The 19,401-nt window shown below is 33.7% G+C and overlaps 2 protein-coding genes across 2 annotated transcripts; one reads left to right on the top strand and one right to left on the bottom strand.

Moving 5' to 3' along the window:
• Positions 1-286: 286 nt before the first annotated feature.
• On the bottom strand, positions 287-1,688 carry LOC141701370 (uncharacterized). The gene is made up of 2 exons (XM_074505037.1): positions 1,317-1,688; positions 287-958 (listed from the first exon to the last, which is right to left on the bottom strand). The coding sequence occupies exons 1-2, from the start codon at positions 1,686-1,688 to the stop codon at positions 287-289; spliced, it is 1,044 nt and encodes a 347-aa protein (XP_074361138.1).
• A 2,205-nt stretch (positions 1,689-3,893) lies between these two features.
• On the top strand, positions 3,894-9,265 carry LOC141701371 (carboxyl-terminal-processing peptidase 3, chloroplastic-like). The gene is made up of 12 exons (XM_074505038.1): positions 3,894-4,287; positions 4,389-4,470; positions 4,592-4,722; positions 4,958-5,044; positions 5,649-5,727; positions 6,872-6,960; positions 7,366-7,401; positions 7,495-7,614; positions 7,725-7,811; positions 7,897-8,046; positions 8,300-8,407; positions 8,906-9,265. Exons 1-12 carry the CDS (start codon positions 3,940-3,942, stop codon positions 9,152-9,154), a joined length of 1,566 nt encoding a protein of 521 aa, XP_074361139.1. The 5' UTR covers positions 3,894-3,939; the 3' UTR covers positions 9,155-9,265.
• The last annotated feature ends 10,136 nt before the right edge of the window (positions 9,266-19,401 follow it).

Genomic DNA, 19,401 nt, shown 5'->3' with positions numbered 1-19,401 from the left:
TTTTCACCTGTTCTCGGGCTTTATTTCAGCCATGACTAAAGCCTTCCCGTATCACCTGCCTTCCATGTCTCTATCTACTTTGAGCTCTTATATGCCTCCCGGTGTGGGGAACTTGAGCTTCAAATATATTGTTGACGGGATAGACCGGAGCTTGGTGATAGTGGGCCTCCCGAGGATCATATAGTAAGATGATGCTGCACTTATTACGTAGAACTTCATAACATGAGAAACCAGCTGGGGACAGTTGCAAAAGTCACAGGGAGATAGATTATGCCCCAGATATGTATCATTGAATTTTCGAATCCATAAGAGGGTCTTCTAGGCAGGGGTCTATTCGTAGGTGGTCGAGTTTCATTCTATTAAGTGTGTGTTCGAAAACTATGTTTGTAGAAGAACCATTATCGATTAAGATCCTTTTTACCTCATTATATGCAACATCGAGAGTCACCACCAACGCTTGGTTGTGATCCGGGTCCAGACCCTCATAATCTGAATAGGAGAAGTAAATCGGCTCATCCTCGAATAGTTGGATCATCATAACATCATTATCCACGTCTAGGCTCTGGGGTGGTGAAGTTGTGCCACCAAAGACAACATTGACCATATGCTTGCCATTTCCAGGGGCTTTGTCTTTGTCATTCAACTTTCTCTGCAAATACTGGTTCATGTTTCCTTTCTTGATTTGATCTTCGATGAACATTTTGAAGGAGAAATAGTTTTCAGTTGTGTGACCGTGATCTTCATGGTACCCGCAATGCTTGTCCCTTGCCCTATTCTCTGGCGGTGCAAGTAAGGGTTTTGGGGGATAATAAAAGTGTTTTCCTTTAACTTCCCTTAAGATATCAACCTGGGGCCTGTTGAGAGGCGTCCATTCGAGATCCGGCTTTGGCTCTCTCTTGGACCTCAGTTTTCTATCATTCCTTTGAGGTCCTGAATATCCATCCCGGGGTGGGGTTCTCTGGGAGCGTTGGATGTAGTTAGACTATTTGTCAACCTTGAGCCTTTTATCTATCCTGTATGATGAGCGTCTTTCCCATGACTCATCATTATCATGTATCCTTCTATTCATCTTTATTGATGTAAGGAAGTCATTCTCTTTTATGAACTTAAAGGCTAGTGCGTAAGCGGATGCGAGGCTCTGGGGTTCTCTGTGGATCAGATCTTTGAAATAACCTTCACAAGTCACAAGGTGTAAATTTCTTCGAAATATGTTCATAGCCTTTTTTTCCTCCAGGTTGGAGAGTTGGTTAACAGCTTCTTGGAATCTCTTGATAAACTCGGAGAGTGATTCCTTACTTATTTGTTGTATTGTTTACAAATGGCACATTTGTAATTAAAGTCATCTGGTTGGCCTGGAATCTCTTCAAGAAAAATTTCTGGAAGTCTTTCCATGAATCTACACTCCGGGACGGAATCCGGATGAACCACTTTTGTGCTCCTCCTTTTAGTGTTGATGCGAAGAAACGACACCTTGTGAGGTCACTGTAGTCATAGATGTTCGAAATTTGTTCGAAGTAATTGAGGTGCTCCTCGGGGTCAGCCAGCCCATTGAAAGAATAAAAGTTGAAGTGTTTAAGCCCAGATTCCCGGGAAGTGGACTCCGGTTTTTTGGTGAAGGGGGTGGCAGCTGCACCTACTTCCATGTTGCCTTCGACTTTTCTTTTAAGGTCACGCAGAGCCAGAGCCATTTGTTCTTACTTTGACTCTTTTTCGGGTTCGGAGTCCGAAGAAACATGAATTATGTGGGCTTTTTTCTTCAATTTTGCCTCTTCTTCCTGAATTCTCTTTTCAATAATTGTCTTGGCTTTAGCCTCTTCCTCTTTCCGAATCCAGTCCCGGAGAGAGGCCCTTCTAACTTCATCACGGGCATCATCAATTGGCATTTTCATGTTTTTGGCGATTCGATCCAAAATAAAGTCGCGGATTTCTCCGGAGTGTTCTTCTTCCTGGTCTCTGGATCGGGTTTCGGGCTCTGGATGGTTTTTCTCTTTCCACAGGTTCATTGCAGCTTGGATCTGTTCCCGAGTCATGTTCCCCCAGGGATTTTTAGAAGTTTCTGCATACTTATGAGCTTCCTTTGCAATAATTAACCTCTGATCTCCTGGTTGGAGAGGTTGCGATGAGGTACGGTTTATGGGGAACCCTTCCACAATATCATCTATGTCACCGTCCCTGGGCGGGGCGGTTGGAGGCGGAACTGGTCCGAAAATGGCAGCTTTGCTCTTTCTTGTAGTCATCTCTCTCAACAATGCATAAAAATCACATCTAAACAAGGTGTGTGCTTATACAACAATACGTAAGACTAGATTTAAGTATGTGGTAATCACAGACATAACCCAGTATGTGCTCACGTATTATGACAAATATGGCTAAACAAGATCTACTAATGACACCTTAAAAGCAAAAGCGTTGAACAAAGTAGATTTGAAAAATTAAAACTGTAATCTTACGGGGGTGAGAGATTCAGGTCTCCTGGGGAGAGTAGAGAGATTTAAAACAACGACACCACTGAGCGGAGGTTCGATCCCTCCTTCTAGCGCCAATGATAACTCCAATCTTTACCTGATCTCCTCTTCCCTTCTATTCGGACTCAGCCTCCATTTTATGCAGGAAAGGGTGCACAAGTGGTTGAGTTGTAAGTGGGGCACCTGCAAAACAGAACCGTCCCCGCCGCACCTCCGGTGTGAGAATTAGTTAGGGTTTTGGAGAAAAAGGGTAAAATAGAAATTATACAGTAGGAGTGGTGTGTGTATATGTGTGTAGGTGAATAGGAATCAGTAACCCCCAAAATACCTTTTGGTTAACCTTTTATATGCTTCCTATTAGGGTTTGGAGGTTTGTAACTTAAATCTGGACCGTTGGCGTGTGCTGGATTAGAGAACACATTGACGTCTGTGATGGACCAACATATCTCCGGATTCGGACCGTTGAAAAGTTTCAGATCTGGGTAACCTGAACGGTGGGGATGTTGTCACGTGTCCACGCCCTTCCTCTATTATTATTTGGGCCGTGGGCTCATTTTATTAGGGCTCTGAGCTAATATAGATTGGGCTAATAAAATAAGATACTTGTAAAGGCTCTGGTGAGACGATAAAGATATTACATTGTAACCTGAGCATATTTGGACAAGTTACAAATTATGGAAATGACTGGACAAGGCACAAACTTAAATAAGATGACTAAACAAATCAAACCGCCACCAAAAAATCCAATTATACTAGTATCATTCACAGTAAATTGAACTCGATTCCAAGGTAAAGAAACAACTAACAAGGATAGCATTGTTTGAGTTTCTTGAATAATTTCTTCAGATAGCAAATGGAAATGAGGAATTTAGTTGGTGTCAAGAGACATCCAAAAATAGTAGGAAAATTAGTAAAGGTGATAATTTTTCGATTTCGACTTTTTTACATACGGATTTTATCGATTTTTTTTCATTTCGGTTCGGTTTCAATTTTTTGTTTTGTAAATAATTGAATGCTCACTATGAGAAAAAATGCATTTTATTGGATTTGCATGTTGTGGCCTTGTGGGTGTATTCGTTCGTATCAGTTCTTCCTACTCAATCCTCGTTCAATGTTTGAATTTGATTGCTAATGCTTTGTGAACTTGAAATCTTAAGAGATATAGTCATGTAAATAATATTGAAAAAAAGCTGAGCTCAATAAGTTTAAAATTCGACATTTTAAAAAATTTGAACAATAAAAGAAGATTCAGCTGAGACCAAGTTTATAAAACTCTTTCCTCTTTGTGGTGGTACCTTTAACATTCTGAGGTCCTGCGGATACTTGGAATCGTGGACGTAACAATTACACTTCATCGCCACAAAGATTCCAGTGGGTTCCACCAAAATCTAAAACACAACAGCAGCCATTAACCTTAAAATTAACTTATGTAGGAAAAACATTCACCGGGAACAGAACTGAATCTCCAAGAAAAATGGAAAAACTCTGCAGCAACTTTGATCTTAACCCGCCACAAATTTCTTCGATTTCCACCAAATTTCCGACAAGACCAACTTCATCACTTGCTTACATTTCTCATATATGGTGCTCAAATGGTAGTAGACACCACAAATTTGTGGTACAAAAAATAGTTTCTACACCCAAGAATGGTTCTAGTTCACAATTTGATAAAACTGGGGATTCTGTTGGGTTGAATCAAGGACTGGTAAAGAGTATTGGTAGAGGACTTGTTGGTTTTGCTGCTGCTCTAGCTGTTTGTGTTGATTCTCCAGCTTTAGCTGAGTCTTTAACTGTTGCATTCCCTGTTTCTCCTGCTCATGAGGTACTCTCTCTCTCTCTCTCTCTCTCTCTCGCCCTCCCTCTCCCTCTCCCTCTCTCTCTCTCTCTCTGTGTGTTGCAAATAAATAATTATTTGTTGGGTAGGTAAATACAGTGCAGAGAACTCTTGTGGAAGCTTGGAGTTTGATTAGAGAGACCTTTGTTGACCCTACTTTTAATCACCAAGGTAAGCCCGAATACTTTCATCATAATTCTTGTTATTTGTTTTTGTGAGATGTTTAAGAGAGGTTGTATAAATTTAGCATTCAAATTGTGGTTGAGATGATACGAGATTTTTTAATTTGTAGATTGGGATATGAAGCTACAACAAACAATGGTTGAAATGTTTCCGCTCCGATCAGCTGATGCCGCTTATAATAAGATCAGCGGAATGCTTGCTACGCTTGGTGACCCCTTTACACGAATTATCAGTCCAAAGGTCTCCTTTTTTTACTCATCACATCCTTCCGAATGTTTTATTTGTACTGCTTCTTTTGGGGCCATTTTACACAAGACATCCGTGTACATTATTATGTATGTCAATTACTGGCGATGGAATCACATTTATATACATATTGCTTTGTCATCCATTCTCAACTATCTAACCACAGTTATTGTGGAACCTACATCGTTTTTTTGTTCTTAGTTTGGGCTCAAGTGAATTTAACCTGCAGGAGTACCAAAGTTTCAGAATTGGCAGCGATGGAAACTTACGTGGAGTTGGTCTATTCATAAATGTCGATCCAAAGTCAGGACATCTGGTTTGTCAATTCAAACTTTAATTTACATGGTAGATTTCTTTGTATTAACTGTTTCAACCAAGATTTGTGGATTGATGAAATTATCAAGCCATAGTACAGGGAACATGTTTAACGGCTATACTAGATACAGTAGCAGCATAGTCTTTTTTCATCTATAAGTAGCTCGACTTTTGAATGATTGTATCTGCGGACTATTCTCCTCTGGCTTTATGTGGATAGTGTAAACTTAATAAAACATAACATTAAGGAGAACTTTAAAAATATAAGCTGATGCGATTCACCAATGGCAAAAAAAAATGATTAGTGTTTCAACTCAAAGAAACTATATTGTGAAAATTTGTATGGCGCCATGTAGTAACTTTGAGACGCGTTCATCATAATGATGATGTGTTTTGTACACAATGCGCAATTGTCCGCTATCATATGAAACTTTGACATCATGGTATTTTACTCTGAATATCTTTTGGGGGGGGACCTTGCAACACAAATATATGTTAGATGCATGTGAACAATTTATTAAAATTTAAGTCGGCAATAGTACTACTAGTATTGAATGACAATTATAAAATTTGCGTTTATAGTAAGTATCTCATGTATTATTCAGGTCGTTATGTCTTGCCTAGAGGGTAGCCCAGCAGATCGTGCTGGCATACATGAAGGAGACGAGTTAATGGAAATCAATGGTATGTCAATGTTAAACTCCTGCATTTTAATCTGTATTTCTAAGGTGGATACTGCAAGTAGCATGTATTGTTTGATATTTTTCCAGTAACAATAGATGCTATAATGACATATTTAAAACTTATGTTGCATCTTTCTCAGGCCTTGAGGGAATATCTTTAATTTGTGGAATTAGTTACTGCACTGTCATAATTTCTTTGTTTCAACAATCTGTATAAGCCTCTAGCTGCCTTCTTGAATAGGTCATCCTTTCTAAAAAAATTAGACAATTATAAGGCTATGTTTGTTTGCAAAGATTACAAGATCTCCAGATTCCAAAATATCTATATATAGCTTATACTCTTTTATTTATACTTCAAGCCTTATCATAATCCTGCAGTCTTTTTTTTAATTACTTTCTAGTTCATTTTGGTTAAGTTTTTTATACCACAATCTCCCTGGATTTATTAATATGGTTGAAATAATATAAATAGTATTCTCCATGAGATGACATAAGAGAGATATAGTAGAAAGTTGGAGTGATTAAGCAAATCATCTGGGAATTATTGACTGTGAGAACAACATAATCTAAAAGAACGAGTATTGAAGATGGTTTTATATTTTCTGTATATATATCATACTGATTACAGTTATGAAGTTTCGATACGTTAGTGATCAGGCTACTTAAAATATCAGTACATTCATGTTGCTAAGAGCTTTTAGATGTATTTCTAATTTTATAACTTATTAAGAATATATATATATATATATATAACTTTTGAAATGCTCGTGGATTATTTTTACCCTTTATACTTACCATAAAGCAAATTAATTGGAACTTATAAACAACTTACTGCACAGTAATCACCTAACAAAAAGAATAGGATAATAGATTCAACACATCTGAAAATCTTTTGGAGAAAGGCAGAAGAGAAAGAATAAAATATGTTAAGGCTTTTAAAGATCCAAAGTCGACAAAAAGGGCGACTGGAATCAGGCAACACGCTGCATGTGCTTCTTGTCTCTTATTATCATTTAGGTAGTTAATGGTACAGAAACTTTTTTTTGGTTACACCTTAGTTCTGCATGCCAATAAGTCAACAACACTTCCGAGGTACTATATTATACAGACTAACCATCTTGTATGTTTTTTTTCTGGGGCTTCAGGAGAGAGACTTGATGGTATCAGCAGTGAAGGAGCAGCACAGAAGCTCAGAGGGAAAGTTGGGACATCTGTTACAGTAAAAGTTCACAGGGTAAAGTTGCATCCTATAAAAAGAAATGCACATAATATTTAGTACGGTTTAAGACTGTTAAAAAAAGTTGAACACGGATTTCTAAATGGTTTTCCGAAAATTGGCTTCTTGTTTGTATTGTGCAAACACCACTATTTGAAAATCAATGAACCAGAGGGTACAATTATATCAGTATGTTTGGTTATTATTAGTTAACTACTACTGGTCTAGCAAATGGAGCTTAGTGAGCTCTTATAAATCAATTCAATTACTTCCATATGTATCTTGGAATAACCTTTAGATGTTATACAAGATCTGCATGACTTACAATAGCAAAACGTCATCTAAGGCGAATGATGATATGGTTATTATGTAGATGAGAATTTACTCTAATTAGTATAGCTTTGATTCTGGTTTTCCCTACAGGGCAATAAATCAGGAGGTGGTGATGACTTGAGAGAGGTATTGCTTATTAGTTTGTTGAAGACTTTGAATAGTTTAGAGTTTTATACTATATTTTTTTATGTAATACTGAAGCATGCTTTATTTGTGAAGGTTAATCTACCTCGCGAGTTTATAAAGCTTTCCCCTATTTCTAGTGCCGTCATTCCTCATAAAACTTCTGATGGCCGTCTGTCAAAGACTGGTTATGTGAAACTGTTAGCATTCTCTCAGGTACAATAGTTGGCAGTTACAAAAAATCTTTATTACAAACATGAAATAAATACAAGTTCTATATGGAACTTTGCCATCTTCTCTGAGATTGTTACTACTTTTAATGACAGACTGCTGCTTCTGATATGGAAAACGCAGTTGCCGAGTTGGAGAATCAGGGAGTACAATCATACATACTCGATCTACGTAACAACCCGGCAAGTTTCTCACTGTTTTCAACTTTTTTTACTGGACTTTCTCTCGATTGTTTGTAGTTCTTTTCTTATACAAGTTTGTTTGCAGGGAGGTCTGGTAAAGGCAGGCCTTGATGTTGCACAAATATGGCTGGATGGTGACGAGACTCTTGTGAACACTATTGATAGGGATGGGAATATGTTTCCAATTAACATGGTCCATGGACATGCTAAAACACAAGATCCGCTTGTTGTACTTGTAAGTTTGGTTCATACCATACTTTCTTTTCATTTGGAAGCATATTACAGTTTCTACTTGTTGAGAAGCCTTAAAAACAAGTTATCCAGATTGACATCAATACATATGGTGCTGAGCTAATAACTAACAAAAGTTCTTGATAGAATGGTTGATGATCTAAAACTCTATGTTCTTATTTACATTAGGAAATATAAAATTATGGTTTCCTGCATTTCTTGTATTCCTCATTTTCTTCTTTGTGATTGTGAAATAGGTGAATGAGGGTAGTGCTAGCGCAAGTGAGATCTTAGCAGGTGCACTGCATGATAATGGCAGAGCTAAACTCGTAGGACATAGAACTTTCGGAAAAGGAAAAATTCAGGTAATGATATTCCCTGTCAGGAATGGTACATATTGCATTAACTTTGTGAAAAAATGGTAGCATGTGTTTATATAGTTATATTACAAAGGTCATCAAGCTTTGCAGAAAAGTTCCCCTGTATAATATGTTTTTAAAAACTGTGTCTTTGATCTTAAACATGCATATTGTTAGCATTGGTTGTTGAAGTGAGACTTTATGATAAATGTTGTATGAAATACCAAAGGCACAAATTGGAGTAACAACGGAAAAAGATTAGATACCATCGACTACTAAACAGAATTTTTCTCATTTAAAAGCCATCTGGAATGCCTCATCTAAACTTTTGTCAAATGCCAGCATGAGCACAAGTAAATTTGAATCTGTTTGTTTCATGGATACTTGGATAGTAATCTTATCAGACAGCAGAAGAAAATATATAACTATATCCTGTTGTTTTTTTTATTATTTTCTCTTTTGACTTATAATCCTTTTAATGCCCATATATTTACTTGAATGCAGAGTGTTACAGAACTAGATGATGGGTCAGCTTTATTCATAACAGTTGCAAAGTATTTGTCACCAGCACTTCATGACATTGATCAAGTAGGAATAGCACCTGATGTTCAGTGCAGCGCAGAGATGCTAAACTCTCCTAGAGAGTCTTATATGAAAAATAAGAATAGTGCTTCGTCTTTGGAAGCAGATTCTTGTATCATGGTGGCAGAGCATGTACTAGAAGTTCAAGAATCCAAAGGCTCTCCCTCTTAGACAAATATTGAGCGCAAAATTGACTTGTATATATATGTATATAAAAAGTTAAAAACCTTCAATTCAATGTTCTTGTACAAAATATATATAATATAAATGAATTTCTCGAAACTTTGTGATAAAGAACAATAATTACAAATCTCATATGAAAATAGCAACGGAACGCGAAGTACTCACTGCCTCACGAGAGCACAGAGAGAGATGAGCAGAGAACTTGCAACGAATATAGTTGAAACTGGGAGTGCAAACGAGGCGCCAACGTCTGGTGAAGGTGCAGGAGGCAGCTGAGCTGAAACAGCAGCAGCACCAGAGATAAAGGCTAACATGAAGAAGCTGATAAGTTGAGGCATATTAGATTAGATGAATCTGTAAAATGTGAGAGATTATGGGCTATGTTTTTTTGGCGAGTATTGGATATATTTATAGTAGGAATGTGCTTGAACAATATTGTCAAAAGGACAAAACAACGTGTGGGAAACTCACTAATGGTACTGCTAGTTGTAGCTGGCTGGACGGCAAAGATGATTAGTTTAGCGGCGAACAAATTATAATTATAAATTTACTCTCTTTTGGGTAGTAGTATCTGTCATTGCCAAAATACCCAACTGTCCGACAACTCATAACATGATCTGTATGCATAATCTATCAATGATTAATCATTTACTCCTGTGAGAGTTAATATTGTAAACAAAGCTCGAATACATGTGTTATTTCGGTGTCACGGAACAATTTCAATGATGAGTGTTAAGAGATTATGTCACGCAACCTGACATGACTTTCCATTTTCATAGCATTTTATTGGAGTGTTGGATGTTGGTGGGGTGCTAATTAAATTGACTGGAATATCATATCAACTTGGATGTTAAAAATTGGCATCCTATAAAATAAGATGTCAACTTTTTTTATTATCCCGTTTATGGTCCCAATAATTAATAAATAATTATATCTCTAATATATTTATTTATATTTTACATTTATTTTGTTAAATTTGTAAAGTTGATATATAGGAGTGTCAATCATTCAAATATTTTATGAAAAAAGAGTGTCACAATTAATGTTAAGGGAAAAATATTAAAAATAATATTTTTGATTACTGTCAAACTTAACACCCATTCAAGAATCTCAATGGAGATGCTACTAAGTGTCCTCCACCTTCACCTCAAAATGTATAGTTGTACCGGTGACCTCAAATGAATATTTTTAAAATAAAACTACAAACGGAGTTACTGTTAAAATATTAATATAAAAAGTTTTCAGTTAATAAATAAGTCTGTCAAATTAAACGAATTCATCAATTAAAAAAAAAGTCTTTTGAAGGTATCAAAAGAGAGTAAAACTACGTTTTGTCTATATTCTATTGAGCTAGCCTGACTAACTATTTGTAAATTGGATAAAAAATCGTGGTCCAACAATCTGGAATTATTAGAAATTCCCTTCATTATTTATTTTCCTGATCTGATCACAATTTGTATAGTGTAATCTGTAGTGATACTAGGATGAGTGAGTCGCTGTTACCTATCAGTTTATGTGGCCAGAGGCCATTAATAATCTCCAATACTTCCATTCCTCTCGATTTATTTAAGTCCTTAAACTTTGTTGAATCCGATTTTGTTGATAAAGTGATAATGATCAATTCAAAGCTTTAATGTATACAAAGCAAAACTTGAAAGGGAAAAAACAGTTAATGGAATTTATTGTTTGTTAACACAAATGAATGGAATACATATACACAGCAAAAAAGAATGGATAAGAAAAGCAAATACATACATACATACATACAAATCCAGGAAAAACCTGGGAGAGGCCTCAGGTGTGGAAAAACCTGGGAGAGGCCTCAGGTGTAAAAACAGTAGTAAAGAAATTAAAGACGAAACAATGGAAGTAAAGAGAAAAGCAGGGAGGTTCTGATAAAGGCAGCAGAGACGGGCAAAGAAAATGCAGATCCAACATCAGGAGAAGGTGCAGGTGCCTCCATCTGGGCTGATACACCGGCCATCACACTGCCTGATAGCACTACAGCTGCAACCAGGACCTTGTTCATCATGTTGCTTTGGGCGCCCATTTTTAACTTCAATCGGATAAGTAAATACTGCCAAAATTCCAAAAATCGAGAATCAGATTTAATCAAGAGATACTCTGTTAGTTTGGATGTTGTAAAGGAAGGAATGATTTGTGATGTGAGAAAGAGGAGAAAAGGGCGGATATATATAGAGAGAGAATGGACATGCAATGCAAGGGGTAATAATAAAAGAATGGTTCAAGAGCACATGATGAGTATTAGGAGAGCTTGGTACTCCTTCCGTCCCAAAATGTGTTTACTGTTTTGACTTTTCGGACCGGTAAGCGATTGATTACTTATTTATATTTAATTTATAAAATCAAATATAATCATTATGATTTTGTTGTATTCGTATTTATAAGTACTTTAATATAAAAAAGTTTTTATATTTAATACTAATATAAAATTAAAGATATTAATAATCAAAATTGTACATCGCCAAATGTGTTCAATACAAATAAAAAACGTTTTTAGGGACGGAGAAAGTACTTTGTAATAACTCTAGTAATTATAAATACCGACATTCACAATAATTACATGAATACTACAAGGTAGCGTTTGGAAACATTGATTTCATTTCAAATCCGAAATTTCAATTCTAAAATTTGAAATCCAGGATTTTAATTCCAAATCTTTTGTTTGGACATTCAAGAAATTGAAATTCAAAAAATTAAATTTCAAAATTTTGTTTTAAAATTTTTCTTAAAACTTGAAATATTTCTTTTATTATTTTCTCGGAAAATTGAAATATTTATTTTATTTTATTTATTTCAAGATAAATTTCCGAAATAAAATCTCCAAAAGAAAATTTCGAAAAAACTTCTTGATATAAAGGTTTCCGTTAAACATTTCTTAGAATTTTTTTCGTTCTAGAAAATTTTCCGGATAAACATTTTCATCCGGAAAAATTTATCGGAAAAAATTTCCGAAGTTTTCGGGAAAAAAATTACTAAAAAAACATTCCGAGAAAAAAACCCGTGAATTGATTTACGGGAAAAATATTTTCGAGATATGTTTCTCAGGAAAAAGTTCTCGAGAAAATTTCGCGAAACAAGTTGCTCGGGAAAAAATTTCCGAGAAATATTCTCGGGAAAATTTTCCGAGAAAAACTTCTCGAAAAAAAATTCCGGGAATAGAATTCTCGAGAAAAAGTTCATGAGAAAAAATTACAGGGAAACAATTCCCGAAAAAACAATACGGAGAAATATTCTCGGGAAAATTTTTCGAGAAAAGTCTCTCGAAAAAAATTCTCGGGAGAGATTCCCGAGAAACTGTACTCCGGAAAAAATTCCCGAGAAAAAGTTCTCGGGAAAATTTTTCAAGAAAAATTTCTCGAAAAAAATTCCCGGGAAAAGTATTCCCGAGAAAATGTTCTTCGAAAAAAATTCCCGAGAAAATTTTCGGGAAAAAATTTCCGAGAAAAAGTTCTCCGGAAAAAGTTCCCGAGAAAAAGTTCTCGGTAAAGAATTCCCGAGAAATAATTCTCGGGAAAAAACTTCCTGAGAAAAAGTTCTCGGTAAAAAATTCCCGAGAAATAATTCTCGGGAAAAAAATTCCCGAGAAAAAGTTCTCGGGAAAAAAATCCCGAGAAATAATTCTCGGGAAAAAAATTCCCGGATAAAAGTTTATAAAAAAATTCTCGAGAAATAATTTTCGGAGAAAAGTTTCTCGAGAAAAGTTTTCTGAAAAAAAAATTCGGAAATTTATCTGAAAAACAAATATTAAAAGAAATTTCAGTAAAAAAATTTCATTTGAAATGACATGTATTTTGTAAGTATTTCAAATTCAAAATTTTAAACTTGTTGTGTAATTTGATTGTATATGAACAAAATCCAATTCCAAATTTTTGATATTTGTCGAACAGTAGATTTGATCAAATCCACTATTTGAAATGAAATCCATGTATAGAAACGGGACACAATTTTGTTTGACCAAAGTCATGAGCCATGCGATAAAAGAATTAATGAATGTAAAAGTGGACAGGCTGGGAGGGAGGTGAGAGAGAACGATCATGAATGTGAAAACGGCTAGCTGTCTGCCAGCTGGGACTGGATGGTAGTGCGTCGCGTTGTGTAGTTGTGTCTTTTGCTTTGCTTACAACGCACATGCAATCCCCGGCGCCGTTAGAAATAATAATTCAAACTACCTACCACGTTTACACTATTTAGCATCATTAGAGTTTGGGGGCGAGAGAATCAAAATATATTGATTATGAGGTAATGTAGTACTACTGTTATTGTCCCCCATGTGAAACCGCGCTTCTTTCTCTATCAAAACAGGCCTTGATATTTTCATAACCACGTTAAGGTTACAAGGCCATCTCTAACAGTACGATCTAGAAATCTAAATTTGCATCACCAATTTATTAAATAATGATCCAAATTTCTGAACAACTATGATTTAAATATTTGATTTAAACTACTTTTTACATATAATAATATATAAAAATCATATTAACCAATTTTATCTTAAATTGATCATTTAATCATTATTAACAATTTATATAACATTTCATGAATTAATTAAATCAAAAAAAAAATTAATACACATAAAAATATTAAAATTGTGCACTTAATTCACGAAAAACACATTTATTGCAATAAGTAACATACAAAATATCATTGATACACGCTAATTTTTCGAATTAATATATTCTTCCCATAAATGCTCAATTAATGCATCTCTAAGTGCAATATGTGCCTCTTTATTTTTTTATTTTTAAATTTTAATGAAATTATGTTTTCTCATTATTTTAAGTTTTCTTTTAAAAATAAATTTTGTTAGCTATTAATTATATTCTGTTATTAATTATATAATTAAATAATCAAAAATTAATTTAAAATCTCATAAACTATAAATAATAAAACCATTATTTTATATTAAACATCCAAATTTGGATCTGTTCACTGATCCAAATTTGGATCACTATTAAAATACAATTTGGGGTAATCTGCCCCAAATTTAGATATTTGAATAAGTGTTGAATTTGCCCTTTAACTTCATTTTCAACTCCACTCACTTTCACCTGTTTTTACACTCATGAATACGGCGAATGTATGTCGTACAAAGGACTTTTTGGTATAAAATTTAGGATTAGTAATAATTCGATTACAAAAATGCACAAACAAACGTAGATATTTATTTGGTGAAAATCAGAAAAATAATCTCATGAAACCGAAGATGGGTTTAGTGACTAAACAAAATCACAAACCAGAACAGGTCTACGTTAGAACCAGTGGGGATCATAGACATATAGCCAGCTGTTGTTTAACACACTAGTAACTAGTAAGTAGTCTCTCTCTATCGTTAAATTTTCAATATTGGGGTTTAGTGCAGATATTAAGAAAAAATAATAATTTAATGAAAAAATGGATAAAATAATACAATGAAATAAAATAATGATGTATGCGGTGGATGTAATTGGTTTATATATTTTGAATTTTTTTTATTTTTAGAACGTAAAAAATTGAGAAGAACATGAATAAACAGATTCACTAATTTTTTTAATGGCTGAGATAAAACTTTGCTCAAAACTCAAAATGCTAGTAGTACGAAGTCTTTTAACGAAAGATAACAAGTGAAACTAACTTTTTTATTCTATTTTATGGCACCTAATGCTATGTCTTGGAGTCTCTACGCCCAAAATAAGAAGTGCAAACATTTTATGCACTTTCGTTGAGTAGGAAGGGGAGAAATCAACAAAATTAGGAGTTAAACTAAAATTCAGAAGGAAGATATCCGGTCGTACATTAAAATCCCTCTAAATTGAATTGATATAGTCGGGACTAAAATAATGTTATGGTTCTAAAAAAATTCTGTATCACATTGGATAGAATTTAAATATGATTACATATTTGCAGTTTATCACATTCAACTGAGAACTTTAATCAAAGGTTATCCATCCCTTCACATAAGGTTAATTTAGAGGGGTTCTCTGTAATAGAAGTTTCAGAGATATGCATCAATTTATGGTGTTCAACTAATCAGTAAATTTGCACAGAAGAGAAGAGAGCAGAGATACGCGGCATAAATATAAATAAAATTTTTATTTCAGTGTAACAAAAGAATACAAATGAATAATAGTAGTAAACCCAATAGTAGCAAAGTAAACCTCAGATACACACACACGCACGCAGGAGTGCACCCACCGTCTATAAACTACAAAATAAATAAAAATTTAAAGTAATATCAACAAACACAAACAGCCAATAAAACCAACATCATCATCTCTTCTCAGTGACGGAACAGAGCAACGAGAGAGAAGAGAAGTGAAGTTCCGACGAAAGCTGAAGAAACGGGGAGAGAAAATCCAGAGCCAACATCAGGTGAAGGAGCTGGAGCCATTTCTTGAGCTGAAGCAACTGCCACAATTACAGCCAGGACTACAAACAACATGTTCATCATTTGCTGAGCCATTTGTTTCTTTTATGAAGAGATAGGAGTGAGGGAGTTTATTTAATTATTTATTGCTTGAACAAGGGGGGAGAGTGTTGAGATGAATGAATTGATGAGGAGTGTGGGGTTTGTATTTATAGAGGGGTTTTCTTTTTAACTTAACGGTTAAGAGTTGTAGTAGGTTAAATTAATGAATGGGAAAGAGTTAGAGTGACAGCTGGTTATGGTGGAGTAGTATTTTAAAAAATAGAAATTGTATAGCAACAGCTAGAATGTGTGAAAAGCAACAGCCTACAACGTGGGCGGTGACTTCGACCTTTCAACTACAATCAAACCCCATACAACGGTCGGTCAAGCCTTACATGTATTTACAATTCGGGTGGACCCCCTCCCCTAATCATACGTTTTTTTTCTTCTCTTCACGTATTAAAAACTTCGTTTTTCATATCTTGATATTTAGAAATTTTGTTCGATCTGGTTAATAAGTGTTCATTTCATCTCCTTCCGTATATCAGAGCGTGTAAATTAAGCATTTTTAATGGATGTAAAGTTACGAATTTATCTTTTTTATTTTTAAAAATTACTCAATTAATGTAATTTAAACTAAAATTAAGAAGAATTTGTATATACACTAAAATTCGAATCACTAGCCTTTTATTGTGGAAGTACATGTCACGACCCATTATAATGCATTTCTTATTGAGTCCTATTTAAAAATCTTATTAAAGAAACCATATATCTCTTTCATTCGTAATCTTTTTCTATTATTTTAACTTTTAAATAAATAAAATGTTACTTTATATTATTTATGTAACTCCATTTTTTTAGTTTCCGCTTCAATTTACTAAAAGAGGACTAAAGACAAATTTAGCCATTTTTATGACGGTAAAATTATAATTTTGCTCTTTTATATTGAAAAATTATAAAAATGTCATTTCTGACACAATTTTTGTTAGAAATAAATATATTGTTGTATTTACTAAGAATCGAATCTCAAACCTCCTACTCAAATATTTCATATCACTATCATTTGTGTTACATACTTCTTTAATTTACTTTAGAATTTTTATTAAATAAGTCACATCCTCTCTTTTAATCAAATTCTTTTTTTATTACTTTAATTTTGAGTAAATAAAATATTGGTTCATATTATTTACGGAAAAAGACCAAAATATCTCCTTTTAGATGTATTTTTACCCAAAATAGTCATTCTACCCACCAGATATTTCATTGATACTAAAGTATGAGGATGATACGTCACTTTCAGTGTAGTATACTCCTTTGTCACTAAAGTATCATATGGCGTGGAGTATTAGTCCTGATACTCATTTTCCGGTGGAGTATCATTTGAGCATTATATGTTTTTTTTGAAAATTTAAAAATTCATTCAATATTTTATAATTTAAATATGTACCATATTTTAAAATTTTAAAATTTTATGGTTTAAAAGTTTCCCATCCGGGGTTTAAAATTTTTAAAAAATGAATAAAATTAAAATTTTAAAATTTTAAAATTTTAAATGATACTCCACTCACAAAGGAGTATCTCACATGTTACTCCATTGACAAAAAGTATATGGACCGATACTCCACTGACAAAGGAGTATCTGATACTCCGCTGGGAAAGGAGTATCATGTCAGTGGAGTATCAAGCTGATACTCCACTGAAAATGGAGTATATGATGAGTATTTTGGGTGATTATTATTTAAAAATGGTTAATTAGGTTGTTCACTACTTGCCTCTTTTTTATTTAGTTTTTTTAGTTTTAATATAAAATTTTAAAAATGTCACCGCCTTATATTTGTATCACTCACCTCATATTCGTTTCCAATTCGTTTCACTCACTTTACATTTATAAAATATCTTTGTCAACCCCGATTATAAATATATATTTATATAAATTATCTATAAAAAATATGTGTATATATATATATCGGGATGAGATATATATTTTTAATATAGTTTATTAAATAATTAAATATTTTTTTATAAAAAACAATATTGAAAAAAAATATAATAATTTAAAAATAATCTATAATTTTATTGATCAATTTTTTTACATTATAATATAATACGTATTTTTAATTGTCATTCATTTACATTACAAATCAATTTTAATACGACTTGATATAAAAAATATGAGATATTATCAATATTTTTATAAATTACGAATTATAAGCCTGTTTTTTATTTTAAAATATTTTAAAATACATAATTATTATTTTTAATTGTTCCCCGCATCCCCATGGGAATCCCCGTTCTGGCGGGGATCGATGATGAAAATAATGCCCATTTAGGATTCAAGGTGTGCTCGGGGTTCAAAGGCGGGGATAGTATTCCCTCACCCTGAAGTGACCCGATGCATATCCCTACAAACAAATTTCAAATATTTTTGTTATAATGATATAGTTTTGATTTTTTTTTATTAATTAGGATCATATAGCTTACAATAAATATCTAATCTCAAAATTCTCGGGAAAATTTAAATTGAACTCTACGATAAAATATAAGCCCTCGCCATTTGAGTTAACTAATACTGCCCTAATAGTATGCATGAAAAGAAAAAGAAGTAAGACAATCCAGTGAAAAGTTAAAATAATCATTTATTGTATTCAAAATTTATTTATGTATAAATGCAAATTTGTTCAAGATAATATTTCAATATTATGCAGGCTCGTGCCTCATACGGGCTTTTACGCTAGTTTATTTTTAACAATCAGTTGATGATGTAACTGATAATTAATATTGGTTGATATTTGGTCACATATGACACTTACATGAAGGTCAATTGTGATGCTATTAATTTTATAGTTATGAACAATGTTGGGTTTCGGGGTATAAAAACACAGCGGAAACAATAAATAAAACCGTAAAAACAGTATAAAACTGAAATCCACCGCAGGATACATGCGAAAAATAATATTTAATTCGTGGATGAGATATTTACCATAAAGAGATTTATATGGTTGTCAAAAGGGGATCCTAGTTTTAACCGAACACCACGTATCCCGCCTTAACGATCTACGCCGTATATGTATCCACACGAAAGCCGGTACGGAGGGGGCGTGTACTAGCACCAAGAACGGACCTGTTTTCCCCTCTCTCTCTCTCTCTCACACACACACCTAGAGAAGCCAAAAAGCAGTTCTAACCCTAATCCAAGTTAGAGTTTATTAAAATCTGAAATTCTATTTATTTAATAATTAAGTCGAACTCAATTATCAGATAACAACTGAATTTCGGATTTAATAATATACAAATTCGAAATCCATTTATTCCATTAATTAAGTCCAACTTAATTAATAATAAATAATTCAAATTTTCTATTTAATTCAAATCCAAATTTGAATTAAATATTCCTCCTAGCTTTTTTGTGCGACCCTATAGATTATTATTACGTTGACAATAATTTAAATATCTCATATTTAAATTATAAAAAATGAACGACATCTAGTGATACATCATTGCGACCCAAGTAATAATAATTAAATCGATGATCGATTAAACCTTCGTGAATAATACGTACAAGAGGCATGTTATTGTTAGGAATATATGTGCATTAGTTTGATGATATGTTTAACAAAACACTTAAGTAGAAATTTAGTGTCTGTAGCCTCAACGGATAAGACCACTTTGGCTATCCGTTGATGGTGTAACTTTACTTAGAAATAAGTCTAGTATTGTAGCATATTTCAGTCTCTGTATTTAAAATTGTAATTCTTAGAAGTTGAGAGAAACTATGAGTCATGTTGACTACTAGATGATATGCAGATAGGAAGGCCAATTGTAAATA

This window comes from Apium graveolens, unplaced genomic scaffold (assembly GCF_009905375.1).
Source record: "Apium graveolens cultivar Ventura unplaced genomic scaffold, ASM990537v1 ctg3786, whole genome shotgun sequence".
NCBI classification, from domain to species: domain Eukaryota; kingdom Viridiplantae; phylum Streptophyta; class Magnoliopsida; order Apiales; family Apiaceae; genus Apium; species Apium graveolens.
Note: the sequence above shows the minus strand (reverse complement) of the source record. Positions and strands in the feature narration are given on the sequence as shown.

What these genes read in the sequence shown, in the direction of transcription:
- LOC141701371 (XM_074505038.1), top strand. Translation starts at nt 3,940, where the DNA reads ATGGAAAAACTCTGCAGCAACTTTGATCTTAACCCGCCACAAATTTCT. An exon ending in CCCTACTTTTAATCACCAAG is followed by an intron (nt 4,471 to 4,591) that starts GTAAGCCCGAAT and finishes TTTAATTTGTAG; the next exon opens with ATTGGGATATGAAGCTACAA. An exon ending in TCGATCTACGTAACAACCCG is followed by an intron (nt 7,812 to 7,896) that starts GCAAGTTTCTCA and finishes GTTTGTTTGCAG; the next exon opens with GGAGGTCTGGTAAAGGCAGG.
- LOC141701370 (XM_074505037.1), bottom strand. Translation starts at nt 1,688, where the DNA reads ATGGCTCTGGCTCTGCGTGACCTTAAAAGAAAAGTCGAAGGCAACATG. An exon ending in TAATTACAAATGTGCCATTT is followed by an intron (nt 959 to 1,316) that starts GTAAACAATACA and finishes CAACGCTCCCAG; the next exon opens with AGAACCCCACCCCGGGATGG.